The 15,025-nt window shown below is 37.1% G+C and overlaps 1 protein-coding gene across 5 annotated transcripts in view; it reads right to left on the reverse strand.

Moving 5' to 3' along the window:
- LOC137656859 (integrin alpha-PS3-like) overlaps window positions 1-15,025 on the reverse strand; it is a 105,725-nt gene that overhangs the window by 12,071 nt on the left and 78,629 nt on the right. For all 5 annotated transcript variants that reach the window (XM_068391224.1, XM_068391223.1, XM_068391220.1 and 2 more), the window contains 15 exons: window positions 13,481-13,737; window positions 13,054-13,266; window positions 12,505-12,613; window positions 11,485-11,676; window positions 10,863-11,036; window positions 10,502-10,644; window positions 9,986-10,064; window positions 9,563-9,695; window positions 9,053-9,272; window positions 7,943-8,106; window positions 7,206-7,299; window positions 6,808-6,912; window positions 5,898-6,061; window positions 4,805-4,980; window positions 4,378-4,474 (listed from right to left, as the gene is read on the reverse strand). In XM_068391224.1, coding sequence (XP_068247325.1) covers window positions 4,378-4,474; window positions 4,805-4,980; window positions 5,898-6,061; window positions 6,808-6,912; window positions 7,206-7,299; window positions 7,943-8,106; window positions 9,053-9,272; window positions 9,563-9,695; window positions 9,986-10,064; window positions 10,502-10,644; window positions 10,863-11,036; window positions 11,485-11,676; window positions 12,505-12,613; window positions 13,054-13,266; window positions 13,481-13,737 — 2,320 coding nt within the window. The remainder of the gene's footprint in view (window positions 1-4,377; window positions 4,475-4,804; window positions 4,981-5,897; window positions 6,062-6,807; window positions 6,913-7,205; window positions 7,300-7,942; window positions 8,107-9,052; window positions 9,273-9,562; window positions 9,696-9,985; window positions 10,065-10,501; window positions 10,645-10,862; window positions 11,037-11,484; window positions 11,677-12,504; window positions 12,614-13,053; window positions 13,267-13,480; window positions 13,738-15,025) is intronic.

The raw sequence follows: 15,025 nt of genomic DNA on the forward strand, positions 1-15,025 counted from the left end.
CCCCCAACCTTCCAGCAATTCTTCCAACAGTCAACCCCCCTCCTGGAAGAATATGTCCTAGAACTCTTGAACAAGAAGGTGATAAGGAGGGTAAAGTCAACCAGGTTCCATGGGAGACTGTTTTGCGTCCCCAAGAAGGACTCCGACAAACTCAGAGTCATTCTAGACTTATCCCCCCTCAACAAGTTCATCGCGAACAACAAGTTCAAGATGCTGACTCTTCAACAAATACGGACCCTTCTGCCTCAAGGGTCCTACACGGTCTCGATAGACCTGGCGGACGCCTACTGGCACGTTCCAATGAACCATCACGCTTCCTCCTACCTAGGATTTCGACTCCAAAGGAAAAGATACGCTTTCAGGGCCATGCCCTTCGGGCTCAACGTGGCCCCACGGATCTTCACCAAGCTGGCAGACGCCATCGTTCAACAGCTCCGCCTCCGCGGCGTCCAGGTGATGGCCTACCTAGACGATTGGCTGGTCTGGGCGACATCGCCCGAAGATTGTGTACGATCCTGCAACAAAGTCACCCAGTTCCTAGAACACCTGGGATTCAAGATAAACACCAAGAAATCTCGCCTCTCTCCAGCTCAGAAGTTCCAATGGTTGGGAATCCATTGGGATCTTCAGTCACACCGCCTTTCCATCCCGCAGAAGAAAAGGAAGGAAATAGCAGGGTCTGTCAAAAAACTGCTGAAATCCAAAAGGATCTCAAGACGACAGCAGGAACAAGTTCTAGGCTCTCTACAGTTCGCCTCTGTGGCAAACCCAGTGCTTCGTGCACAGCTAAAGGATGCCGCGGGAGTCTGGAGACGTTCTGCATCCATCGCTCGAAGAGACCTCAAGAGACGGCTCCCAAACAGACTTCGGTTACTCTTAAAGCCGTGGTCGGAAGCAAAGGCCCTGAAAAGGTCCATTCCTCTTCAACACCCACCTCCATCACTCAACAACCACACGGACGCTTCGCTGGAGGGTTGGGGAGGTCACTCGCACCAACAACAGGCTCAAGGGACATGGTCTCCCCTATTCAAGACGTTTCACATCAACATCTTGGAGGCCATGGCGGTCCTTCTCACTCTGAAGAAACTCTCTCCGCCTCCCTCGATCCACATTCGTCCGACTCTGGACAACTCGGTGGTAGTCAGATGTCTCAATTGTCAGGGCTTGAGATCGCCCCAGATAAATCAGGTGCTTCTCCCAATCTTACGACTGGCAGAAAAGAAGAAATGGCACCTGTCTGCAGTTCACCTACAAGGATTCCGCAACGTGACGGCGGACGCTCTATCTCGGACAAGCCCGATAGAGTCGGAATGGTCTCTAGACGCAAGATCGTTCTCCTTCATCTCTCGCCAAGTCCCGGAACTTCAGATCGATCTCTTCGCAACGAGCGACAACAATCAACTTCCTCGTTATGTGGCCCCATACGAGGACCCCACTTGTGCAGTGGATGCCATGTCACTGGATTGGAACAGATGGTCCAGGATATACCTGTTCCCTCCCACCAACCTTCTGCTGAAAGTCCTCTCCAAACTGAGAACCTTCAAAGGGACAGCGGCCCTACTGGCTCCCAAGTGACCCCGGAGCAATTGGTACCCCCTGGTCCTGGAGCTGCAGCCCAAGCTGATCCCCCTCCCGGGCCCAGTTCTCTCTCAGCAAGTACAGAAGTCGACTGTCTTCGCTTCATCACTGAAAGTCAGGGACCTTCATCTCATGATTTTCTCTCCCTAGCCGCGAAGAAAAGGTTTGGGATCTCGAAGAAAAGTCTAGACTTCCTCGAGGAATACAAGACCGAATCCACACGACGGCAATACGAATCGTCCTGGAGAAAGTGGGTCTCGTTCGTCAAAGCAAAAAATCCTACGGAAATCACCATTGATTTTTGCATGTCCTTCTTCATTCACCTTCATGGACAAGGCTTAGCGGCCAACACGATTTCTACCTGCAAATCGGCTTTGACTAGACCACTACTGTACGCCTTCCAGATTGATCTGTCCAGCGATATCTTCAATAAACTACCAAAGGCATGCGCTAGACTACGCCCAGCACCTCCGCCAAAACCTATCTCCTGGTCCCTGGACAAGGTGCTCCATTTTGCCTCTAACTTGGACAACGATTCGTGCCCTCTCAAGGATCTGACTCAAAAAGTTATATTCCTTTTTGCTCTCGCCTCGGGAGCCCGAGTCAGCGAAATAGTGGCATTATCAAGAGACGAGGGTCATATCCTGTTTACAGACTCTGGAGAACTTACCCTCTTCCCTGATCCGACGTTTCTCGCAAAAAACGAATTACCCACCAAGAGATGGGGCCCCTGGAGAATCTGCCCCCTGAAGGAAGATGTCTCTCTATGTCCAGTAGAGAGCCTCAAGGTCTATCTTCGAAGAACTTCAGACTTTGGTGGAGGCCAACTCTTCAAAGGAGAAACATCGGGTAGCGACCTGTCACTGAAACAACTAAGAGCGAAAATCACCTACTTCATTCGCAGAGTGGATCCTGACAGTACACCCGCAGGTCACGATCCTAGAAAAGTCGCATCTTCTCTGAATTTCTTCCAGAGTATGGATTTCGAAAGCCTCAAGAGCTTCACAGGATGGAAATCTTCACGCGTTTTCTTCAAGCACTACGCGAAGCAAGTGCATGAAGTCAAACATTTCGTGGTAGCCGCAGGTAGTGTTATGAAACCTGCAGTTTAACTCTGCATAGAACAGTGAGTTACTTGGGACTTTAACTCTACAGGTGCCTGTGTTGACCCTCGTGTGATACATAGTGATTTCATGGACACTTGGTGTTTCTCATAGACTGTTCTTTACAAGGTGAAAATGTCATAGACTTCACATGAGTGCCACATGCCTAGGGCATGATGTGTTTTTCCCTTTTTAAAGACTGACGTTCCTCTGGAACTTGTGCTTTCTAATTATTTGAAATTTCTTTCAGATTCAAGATTGAAGTCTTCTAATTTCTATGTACGTTATTTATTATTGTAAATTAACTTTACATCCCTTATTGCATTTATTATTATTATAACCTGCAATTGTGAAATAAAATGTCTATTTTATTACTGTACTTGTGCGTCTCTCTCCGATCCTTTTTACACTATGAAATACATGAATGTCATAGTTTCATTTACCCCTTTCTTTGAAATGAGAAGAATAATATGTTTTTGTCTGTATTATATACTCACCTATGCTGTGTAATATTCCTAATTGAATACTTACTTACGCCATACCTTCGAGACCAGATTGTTCTCTAACCATGGAATATAGTGACTAACCATCACTTATCTACTGTTGAGAATGTTCCTACACGAATATTGACCATTCTGTCTTGTCTCCGAGTCCTTCACGAACTCACCGCTGGGTGAGTAGCCCTTCGATGACCACTTTGAATTTTGGTATAACCCGTTGGGACTTCTCTGCCGGGGGGGGGGGGGGGGGGGAGGGGGGGCAGGAAGCTGGATCCCCACGGAACCTCTAACGAGGTCACATTACATACCTCTATTCAAAGCCCTTGGCACTTACTCTAATAGGGGGAAAATTTCCACGATACATTGATTCTCTGGTACTCTTCTATCAGGACGTCATGGCTTGAGCCCAAAAAACGGATTTTGAGCGAAGCGAAAAATCTAATTTTGGGTGAGATGGCCATGATGTCCTGATGGACCCTCCCTGCTATTCTAGTCCAGCCTTTCAGGCCCCGCCCTGTCCTGCTGTATCATGGAGATTAGCAAGTAGCTGGCATCAGGATGAGGACGGACGTGACGTCATTTAACAATGGCGCCCGTTTGTTTACGTTTCGAGTACCAAAAGTAGCCACGGATGAGTGTAACTGTGGAACGGCTCCCCAGTTATTCTCCACCTTTCCATATCGAAGTGTTAACTCTATATGGGGTGCAGATAGCTATGTGGCGTGTTAATACATGCGTCCCCTGTTGATATACGATGTCTTAAAGGGAAACCTTTAGGATACTCGCACCAGAAGTAAGAATTCTGTGATAACCTGTGGTTTAATTCTCTGGGAATATCCTTGTAGTTAATATACCCAAGGAAGCTACCAAAAGGAACCTTCTATCAGGACGTCATGGCCATCTCACCCAAAAATAGATTTTTCGCTTCGCTCAAAATCCGTTTATTTTCTAAATTTATTCTTTCTTCTTTCATTATTACTAATGTGTTATATGCTATTAATAACAATATGCATTCACCTTCCACTGCTGGTCTCATTGGTTTTCTGTACAATGTATATGTCATTAATAATTATGTCCATACAGCTCTTCTGGATAATGCATGTTGGTGTAATTACTTATCTGTGAACATGGGAAAATCCATCAAGGAAAAACCCAATATAAAAGCATTAGTAATAATGATAATGATAAATACTCACTTGTTCCCAACAAAGGTTAAATCTGGATTAAGAGAAAGTACTGATGCAGAAGCTGTGCTACCAACAATTGCACCTCCTCTAGCTGAGATATGGCTCGCTGCAAAATAAAAATGTACAAAATAAATACATGTTAAAAATGAGTCCATTAACAATGTGGCATGCTTGAACTCCTTCAGACAGATTTGCTTTGAATAAATATCTATTTTCACAAAAATAATTGCTATAAATATAAATGATGCAACTACTGCATAGTATCTTGTTATTCTCAAATTATTTTCAAATGTGCAGGTACTATACAAAATATAGTTATGGAAAAAAATTAATGGTAGCATCAAAGGTACTTGTAGAGTACTGTACAGTATCTATGAGTTACCATAAATGAAAACAACAAGAAAGCTTGGGCATGTAACCAAATGCAGACATTTACCTAAAATGGTAAAATTCACATCCATCCTTATCGACAATTCAGCACTGTGACTTCCTCCTGGCCATGAGTTAATTAAGCACCTTAGCCTGGCACATGAAATTTGTTCAGTGGGGCACCTAAATGTTTGTACTTCATGTAACTTTGACTCATCGCCGTTTATGTCTTCTGGGAAGGTCCTGTTGCAAAAGAAAATTGGATAAATTTTCTATTCTGAACAAGATGGAATCTGTTAGGTTAGTTCTTCATGAGCATCAAAGTTAATTATCTGGGATGTCAACACTCGTCAACAAAAATTTCCAACACATGAACCTTCATCAAAGCTAGGCAATGAAATTATGATATTTTTAGCAAAATAAAAAAAGATTAATTTACAATCAAGATGTTAAAAACTTTTCTTTATTATTTCCTCCCTATCATTGGAACATAAACTGAAATTGAAAGTAAATAACAGTATGTTAACAGTTTAGAAATAATGAATATGACCTTATCCATGTGTTCACTTTCAACCAAATAGGAAACAATGTAAAAACTATCCCTGATGATTCAATTATTCAAGAGTAAAACAGTTTGATGAAAATTTTGATTTGTGGACCATTTCTCTTCCTCCTGCTCACTAATATAATCATTCAGGAAGTGATTACACACATGCACATACTGCTAGCCCAGTAAGACATCCATTGTGCTAAGGCTTAAGATCCCCACATGTTACCTTCAACTTCAAACATGTATCTACAATGAGTTTATAGCATCCTAATTACACTTAATTCTTTTGTATAGCTTGCAAATAAAACAGTTTCTTTTAAAACTCTGCACTTTAACTATACAAAATAATATATTATCAGCATACACGATATCTTTGGATAGTCGTTTCCGGGGGTTGAAACCCCGTGATACCTGACGGCCATTCTCTTGTAATATCAATCACAGAAATATTATACTGTAGAAAGTTGCCAAAAGGAACTTCCATTGGGATGACATGGCTCGAGCCCAAAAAATATATTATCAGCTGCCTGAATAGGTGAGAAAAGTATGACAAAAATGAAAACAATCTTGATTTATTTTGCAATACATAAACAAACATTATTCAGCTTACCTGGCTTGTAATACAGTTGTGTGAACTTTTGTTTCTAAGGGAATAACCATATCCCCCGTGATGAATGTTGGAATTATATTGCCATTATTCCCATTTTCAGTACCTGAAGCTGCCAGTGTTGTGCCTTCAATGTTGCATATGAAAGGCTGACCAAGGAAGTTTGTCTGCGAAATTTCAAAAATTGCAAAATGAGAATACATCTTGTGAGACTCATACATACATACATATACCCAGGCACTTCCCCCAATTTTGGGGGTAGCCGACACCAACAATGAAACAAAACAAAAAAGGGGACCTCTACTCTCTACGTTCCTTCAGCCTAACCAGGGACTCAACCGAGTTCATAAAACTTCTAAATAGAAATGAAAAACTATTCTATGTAAAAGTAAGAAAAAAAATGAATTTGTTGGAAATGCGCATCACTTGTAATATCAAGTGTAATTACACAATATTAAAGTTGAAACTAAATTATAGATGGTAATAAATCATCTACCAACACCTCAATTGACCCGGTATAAAATACAATAATTAAAAAAAAAAAACAAAAAAAAAAACACATATACCAAAGTAACTAGATCATTTGAAAATGTTGTTAGCAACTAACTTCCATTGCTACCAGGAGGATAATTTTATTGAAATGTAAATGAAATAATGCAAAAAAGAAAAAGATTTCTTTTTCATAAGATAAATATGAAAGAAAAAAAGATGTTTGCAAGGGATAAATAACCACTACAAGCTATTTAAAATGATGAATAGCATAAAATCTAGCCTCATATTACTGACATTATGCTTGATGTAGAAGTCTATCTTTAAATATATATATGGCTTGAATAAAAATAAAATAAACTTATAGAAAGAAATTAGGAACATAGTAAACCTTTACAATTGACTTAAAACTTATGTATACTACCTCTGGGGCATATAAGGTGATGAATTGCCCTTCTTCTGTAAAGTTGACTGGTATATCGATGACAAGTTCCACCTGACCTAACGGGGTCGGTCCAGACTTCACTAACTGGAAAGAAGAGGTTAAGAAGTTGTCAACCAATTACTGTATCTAAAATGTGATTAACAATTACCAGACTTATATACAGAACAATACAGTACAGTGCATCAATCTTATTTTTGTTATAGATACTAAGGATACCAAACATTGCACAAATATTATAATTCCCTGCTTTTCCACTACTGTACAGATCACATTTTGAGCACTATATCAAAGATTAAAATGCTTTAGCCAGTAGTAATTTCTCTCAAAATACATGTAGCATGTTTTCTCTCGTGAGTCAGCAGTGGATACATCCTTACCGTATAGTGGTGGGTAAATGTTGATGAAGATAAAGTTGTATTGATTTTATCTTCATCTATTCTTTTGTAGTGTAATTGTTCTTCCCTCGAGTACCTGATGGGGGAAAAAATTCACCATGAAACAAAATTAAATATTATACAGTAATAACTAAAGTTGATTAACGTGCATGACGTTTCAGCAAAGAGAATGCTATCAATACCCCTTACAAAAGCTGCACCCATTATCTCGGGCTGTTACTTTAAAGCATAATTGACAAGCACATATACTCTAATTACAGTGATTAATTCAAAATTAATGTTTACATGTGAAAATCTATTTATATAATCTTAATCCTACATCAAATTTTTATTAAATAAATATCAATACCAATCATATCAAAGAAAAACAGTAATGCTAGCTATAAAGGCATGTCCAGTAGATTGAGCTCAGCCAAATTAAAACTGGTCACCAAATTTCATGTCTACATCAAATTATTAGAGAAAAGTTATTTCACAAGAGTATCAATGACAGGAAAAATAATGGTAAATCCCATCTTTAACATATAATCAAGAATTCCATTTTATCCCCTTATAGGATGGAATTATTACTGAAGTACAGTCTAAAGCATTCACAGTTTTACTCTTGTACATAAATAATTTGATGGTATAAGAATGTTACTCAGACATTGTGTAACAAATAAAAGGCCCAAGTTGTAACAGAACATTACAACTTTTCAATCAAAACAGTTCATCCTCACCCATGCAACTTCAGTTGAGCATTGGCTAGTAGCTGTAACCCAGGAATAGCAGAATTATCAGACGGTTGCAATTCTACACCTTCCCCTGAGACAGCCACGTCAACCTTCAGTTCACTTGCAGCATCAGTCACTTGACTAGCATCAATGGTAACCCGTAACCAGTCCTGTATATGAAAGGAAGGAAGGATTTCAGGGATTTGTTCACCATTACCATTCTTTTCTGGGGCGGCCTGTGACGGCCGGTGAGAAAGGTCCTTCCTTATACCTTTCCTAATATAAATCTTCCAAATATACTAGAGAAAGATAAAAGCATGGAATGCAGAGGTTACAACCCTCGCGCGAACACCTTGTAGGTGTCGTGTATTAAACAAAGGCGTGTGTAAACAACAAAATCCCTTTATCATCTGGTATATACACTGGTCCAGAACTATATGTTCAAGGGATCTGACTGTCTGTCATTCACAAATAGTTAGTATTAGCATAAGTTTTCGCACTACAGTAGTCTAGAATGCTCCAACTGGTTAGATTTAAGAAGCAAATAATTAAATAAAAGTCTTAACCTCAAATTTAGCTGAATCTAAATAAAAAAGCACATGCAATATCACTAATTCTAGAATTGAGAATTCACTCCTAGAAGAATTTGGGTTGGCTGTATAGTACAATTCAGCGAGTGGGCCAAAATAAAACAAGGCACAGATTAACATGACTTACAGTACTATAATAAGGATTAAATGTAAAAAGACTGATATACCAATAACATAAATTGATGGCACGTTACACACTATTGTTAAAATGCCTAATCATCGCAGTTGTCCAGAAAACTTTCTCAATTTCTAAAGCATTCATTAACAGAAAACAAAAATAATACTCTGTAAATCATAGTTTCCTAAGCATATTTCAATTACATTTTTCTAAATAATTTAAGCATTAGATAAAATAAAAAATATAGATAACTTGGACGTATGTTTCTTAATGTTACACCAGGAGCTTTGTTGTATTTGATATTTTGACAACTGCATGGAGTATATGAAATCTCTTTCAATCTAATAATAATAAGGTTCCTGGTCACAGCAATTATAACAAAACTATGCAAATAAGCCTTAACCTTACCTGTCTGTTCCTTTTAATAGGATTCGCTAACTGACACACTAATGCTGTCCTGCTGTCCTTAATGGTAAAATCACAGTTATGCGAAGAGGGCAAGTACAGGGCAAATGGTTCCGGAACCTCTACCGTCACGTTTGGAAGGAAGACAGACTCGCCTAAATTGTTGACGACGATTTCCAACACGGGCATGTTGTCACCACCTATTGTGAGTTTGTCATTTTCCCTGGAGAAAGGAGAGGACTTTCTGGTAAATTTGAAACACAGGGCTGACAAGAGTATCAAAGTTGGGATTAATATAGATAGCAATTATAAAATGTGTAACTATCTTCACGTACTTTAATACCACTGCACATATGTAAGCCATAACTGTTACAGAGGATTTTTTAAATCTAAAAATGCTGTAAAAAGTATTATCTTTATATTCATTTTTTTACTCTTTACATGATTACTAAAATGGTTTTCTAAATTTTTAATCTGGAAAAAAAACCCCACACACACACTATCCTTCCTTACCCATAGCTCACAAAGTAGGCCTCGACAAACATGTCAACCTCGCATGTCTTATCTCCATCACCCTCACACTCTGTCACAATACTGATGGGGAGCGTTGTAATCTTAGGCTGACCAGGGTCAGTCTTTGGCTGGGCTGTAAAAGATTGAATGAAAAGTTTTATGGCATTGGTAGGGGTGATAATAATGAATATCAATCTAGTGGCATCTAATAAATAATTGAGAATGTCCATCACAGAAGTGTTTTTAGTCTTTTTATGGATGCCTAAGAATGATATATATAAAAATGGATGCATTCAATTGATAAATTTTGACACTTTTAAAAGTTTAAAGTAACAGATTCATAGCAAAAATTAAAATTTAAGTCATAATAGTATTGCATACCACATAACATAAAACTCAAAATATTATACTGTTTTTACTTACTCATTAACTGGTCAGCTGTTTCAGGAATTACATACTCGAGTCTCACCAGTATTGGTCGTCGAGGGTCAATTTTGTTGCTCTGCAAGTGAATTAATATTAGGAATTGACTTATCTCAAGAACAGAAAACACAGTACTGTATGTACTTACAAGTGACTGACTTCTTTTAATTAACTTAGTGTAACATGAACTTATTGATATATGAATTTCCATTCAATGTAAATAGTTACTACTTCTGTTGGCAAAATCCCTAATATTCACTATATCTGGAATGAAAAACGTTTAAACTAATTATCTTAAACTGTTTAAACTAGTACTGTATATAGGACTGAAAAGTTCAAGTATTGTACTTGTAAAATATTTTTCCTACACATCTTCAAATAACAAACATTCTTGCTGTTAAATGCAGTAATTGATAACACTGAGATTCCCACGGAAGAAGCCATTATCAAGTGTCATCTGTAGTAAATGACAAGATAGATATAAAACCCTCGATTCCTCATGTTTAGGCTACATACCGCAATATCAACGGTGAAAGGGAGACACTTTGTTTTGCCTATGGTGCCCATAACGTCAAAGCTTCTAAATGTGAGGCCAGTGTCTGAGAATGTAGCTCTTGGAGATACATGTCCATAATCTAATGATACATTTCCATGGATGCCTGGTAAGGAAAGTATTTTAAAGTTATGTTATGAAGAAAATTTAAGGCATTAAGGCAAGTATGCTGGCACATAACTTGTACCAACATACCATAAGTATTTAGGTTTTTGGATAGAAATGTCTCCATTTACTTCAAATACAGAAATCTGTAGTCATAAGAGTAACGAATGCCAATGTTACACAAGTTTAAAAACATTTTGCCCATAGGCCAACATTTACCTATCTGTCCAGGAACTCGATGCCCATCGTAACTGATACAAGTTTCTAAGTTCAGGTACGTGTCCTCTAGCAAAAGGGTTTGAGGATTAGCTGTTACATGACCTCTGAGGGAAGCCACAGTGCGAGACTTCAGGACGACGGAATGGCCAGACAAGAAGCTACCGATAGCTAAATCTAGAAGGATCAAGTTGATTGGAATTAAAATCTAATGTAACTTACATATTGTATATGCTATATTGTAATAAATATATATATATATATATATATATATATATATATATATATATATATATATATATATATATATATATATATATATATATATATATATATATATATATATAGTAGAGCAATACTGTACCTGATAGATCAATATGTTACTTTGAGTATTTTAAGTTTAAATTAATAGCCAACATGATTAGAAAGTACAGCAAACCTTGTTGTATCAAATCTCAAAAAAGAATAATACAATCTAATCTGATATTCAATTTGCAAAATTACTGATTTTTATACTGCAGTAATCTAATTAGAGCATTTCAAATCAAATATTGGTATAAAATGCAGTAAACAACATTAAAACCCTAACTTTTTTTCCAGATAAAAATCACTAGCAAAACATTACCTGGGTATTCATTGTTGTCTACATCTATGCCTCTGGAGATTCCCATACCAAAACCACTTAAATTAGGCACCGAGGGAAAATCATCTGGAGAGAGACGCTGAGCATATACTTGCCGTAGGCCTATTTCAGATCCCATGTAGATGTAAACGGCTCCTTTACCATCATTTTCCCATGGGGCTCCAACGGCCACATCTGGAAATTTCAGAAAAAGTAAAGAAAAACTAGTGAAAAAGAATAAAATTTCATGAATCAGTAAGGAGAACTAAGAAAAATCAATCAAAATTTGATGGAAAAGAAATGAAAATGTAAGAAAAAATAATTTACATTTTGTATACACGTCATACTTCTATAATCACAAAGCAGGTTTTGCATGGTTTTAAAAACATTATTTAGGGTCTGCCTGCCCACATGTGAAGTATAACAATCAAAATTCCAAGAAAAACTGAGGAAAATTATTAAAAAAGAATAAAACTACATAAGAAAAGGACAGTAAATGTAGTCATACAAGGTCTCCAAATTCTTAGTCTTTCCATGATCTATATGAAAATAATACATATACCTGTACAGTAATAACAATGAATATCAAAAGTATTTAAATTTAATCAAGAAAGATTATAATGGAGTAATTTCTCTTGAACTGATTACTGGCATCGCTAGATTGACCAAGAAGATAAACTAATTAGTGTATATAGAACTGTATAATTCAATAAAAAATTAAGAATATAAAGAATTTGAAAATACAAATTTCATCAAATTAAATGTTGATATATGACAGTTTAACTTGGTTGGCTTCAAGAACTCATCTTTAAATAAGGTGAGAATTAAGATTAGAAATCTGATGACCCTGGATAGCTAAATGGGACATAAGCAAGGGGTATCAATGACTGAATAATCAAAGACCTTGAGCAGCAAATCCATTGCCACAAGGTGCATCGTAGTCAGTATCCTTGTATGGAAAAATAATACAGTAGAAGCTATGATTTTTTAAAAATGGTAAAGTACATATTTGCAAAACTTCACCTGCGTAACCATCAAAATTCAAGTCTCCAGGAGAGGCAAGAGTAGTGCCAAATCTTGCTGAAGGTAAACTGGAACCATAGTAACTGCTTGACTGCACCATGCTACCCATCTATAAAGAAAACTCATGTTGAGGTTTTTAGGCAAATGTAGATTAGTATCAACTAATCTTTAACTGGATGCTTGGATATTTCTCAATGAAGTCTTTCTCAAAATGTTCTCTTTTCTTTCACATGCCCTTTCCTTTAATACGATTACCTTATTCTCTTCTGAGATAACTCTGTTCTGATATAAAACTTCACTTAGAGATAGGATTAGCTAGAAAGTATCAAATTGAGTTGCAACATGATCCGTAAATTGGCACACTAAGTTAACTTAGAAAATTATTTGTAAATATCATTGTTAGGAATTCATAAGGTATATAACTATATTGCATAAATATGGTGACTGCTATATTAACATCCAATTATTCAAATGCAGTTCAATACAATTTGAAATTAAACAAAAAGGTCTAAATCTTCTGGAAATAGAAATCTTGTTAATTGTGCTCACCTTTGTACTTAGGAAGACCTGTATCCTTCCCATATCTGGAATGTCTGGCTTTGAGAACATTGGGGAACCTACAACTAAATCACTGAGACCATCTCCATTAACATCCATAGCGACGAGAGAAGAACCAAAGTTTTCCCCAACCTGCGTTCCTTGCCATTCAGCTCGGATGTTGAAAGGCTGGGTCTCTTGGACAGGAAAGGAAAATATGTACACCTGGAAAAAAATATCTTACATTTAGATTTGGCGTATTCTATTACCTGTTTATGGGAGAAAATTGCAAAGTTCCAATGGTTTTAGGTTACTTGGTACTTTTTGTTTATACACTTTGCTCTAGGGTCAACTTTGTAAGATAAAACTACATCACCAAATTTTCATTCAAATCCTTAAAACTTCAACATAACACGAGTCTGAGGGATTCCACCAATACCTTGCCTAAAGTATATGCTCCACGTGGAGCTCCACTGGCATATAACAGTTCACTCTCCTTGAAGAATCTTCCAGATGTAACTGCATAACCATTAAGGTCGAAATCCTGGATAGCGGGTGTGTAATACGGATTAGGTACGTTCTGACTAGAGAACATCTGAATCTCTGACGGGATGGAAGGTAGCGCCTGCCGACGACGACGGAAAGCCATTTCACCGTGGACTGGAGACGCAGCATCTTTGAATCGAATGACTGAACCTGAGATAAAGAAACAATATTCTTAGAATAAGGTTGTTTTGGTAGGTATTTGGTCTTAGGATTGCCTACTGAAAGATATTGATGTTGTTGGTAACCTACTTCTAAAGAGATTGGCAGTTTAAAGTGTGAAGTACTATGTTTTTAAATAATTCTCTATCCTACTGAATCTAACATGAATTGATTTGTTAAAACTTAGCTTTTCTAGGTACACATTTCTTACTCAAACAGTGAAGGGTTTGGCACAAATCAATGGCTTCTAAATTGTCTAGAATTTGTTTTGTATGTTTGTATAATTTTGTCAGTAACAATAATTATCCATACCCCATTCAGATGTTTAGTGTAATAAAAATCATGAAGAAAATACTGTATTTAGGTTATAAATCAAGAGTCTGTATATTAAAAGAACATGGGTACCATGTACAATGCATTGAATTATATATAGTTTATGTTGGACTACAATATTTTTGGGACTGGATGTTGAGCACAAAAGGGATATGCTTAATAGAATTTAAGTATTTCCTAATAATAACAAAAGTATATTGGATAATTCACACTGTATAGTCTTTATATTTTTAAAAATTGTAGAAGTAAAACAGTATCAGATTCAGCAACAACACAATGAACTGTGGTATTCTCGATGACTAAATTCCCAAAATTTACATCTATGACTGCTTATCTAATACAGTATAACTATTTCTGCTTAGATTGAAACCCTCCCTTCACCTCCTAAAACTTCTTAAAAGAACACAAAACCTACAGGAAAATATTCTTGTACTAACTGATAATCTGACATCCATATCGTTTGTGATTTTAATGTGCACAAAAGGTTAGCAGAGTTCTTCAATATATTAATGCAGCGCAAGGAGACTCTTAGTCAATTTTCATTTCATAATCTCAGAAGTAAATACTTCAGAAAAAGAAAATATTATCAGTTACATTGCTTCCACTACTACGACTACATTCATTCATAATGTTTAATAATAAAATAAAGAATCTATAAAGTCCTGAAAAGTTACTCTTCTTTATGGGAAGAAAATAGAGAATTTATATTACTCTGGCAGAGTTACTCTTCTTAAGGTAAAGAAAATAACAAGTTTATAACACTGAAAATTATGAGTTATTCTTCATTAGGGGAAGAAAATTAAAAACTTATAACACTAAAAGGACAAGTTACTATCCTTGGAGGGGGGGGGGGAGAGAGGGGGTTAGAAAATGACAGCTATACTGTTTGCCAACTTGAAGGATAGGGTTATTCTCCTTTGGAAGGCCAAAGGGAGGCTCCTTAAAC

This window comes from Palaemon carinicauda, chromosome 17 (genome assembly GCF_036898095.1).
Source record: "Palaemon carinicauda isolate YSFRI2023 chromosome 17, ASM3689809v2, whole genome shotgun sequence".
Classification (NCBI taxonomy): domain Eukaryota; kingdom Metazoa; phylum Arthropoda; class Malacostraca; order Decapoda; family Palaemonidae; genus Palaemon; species Palaemon carinicauda.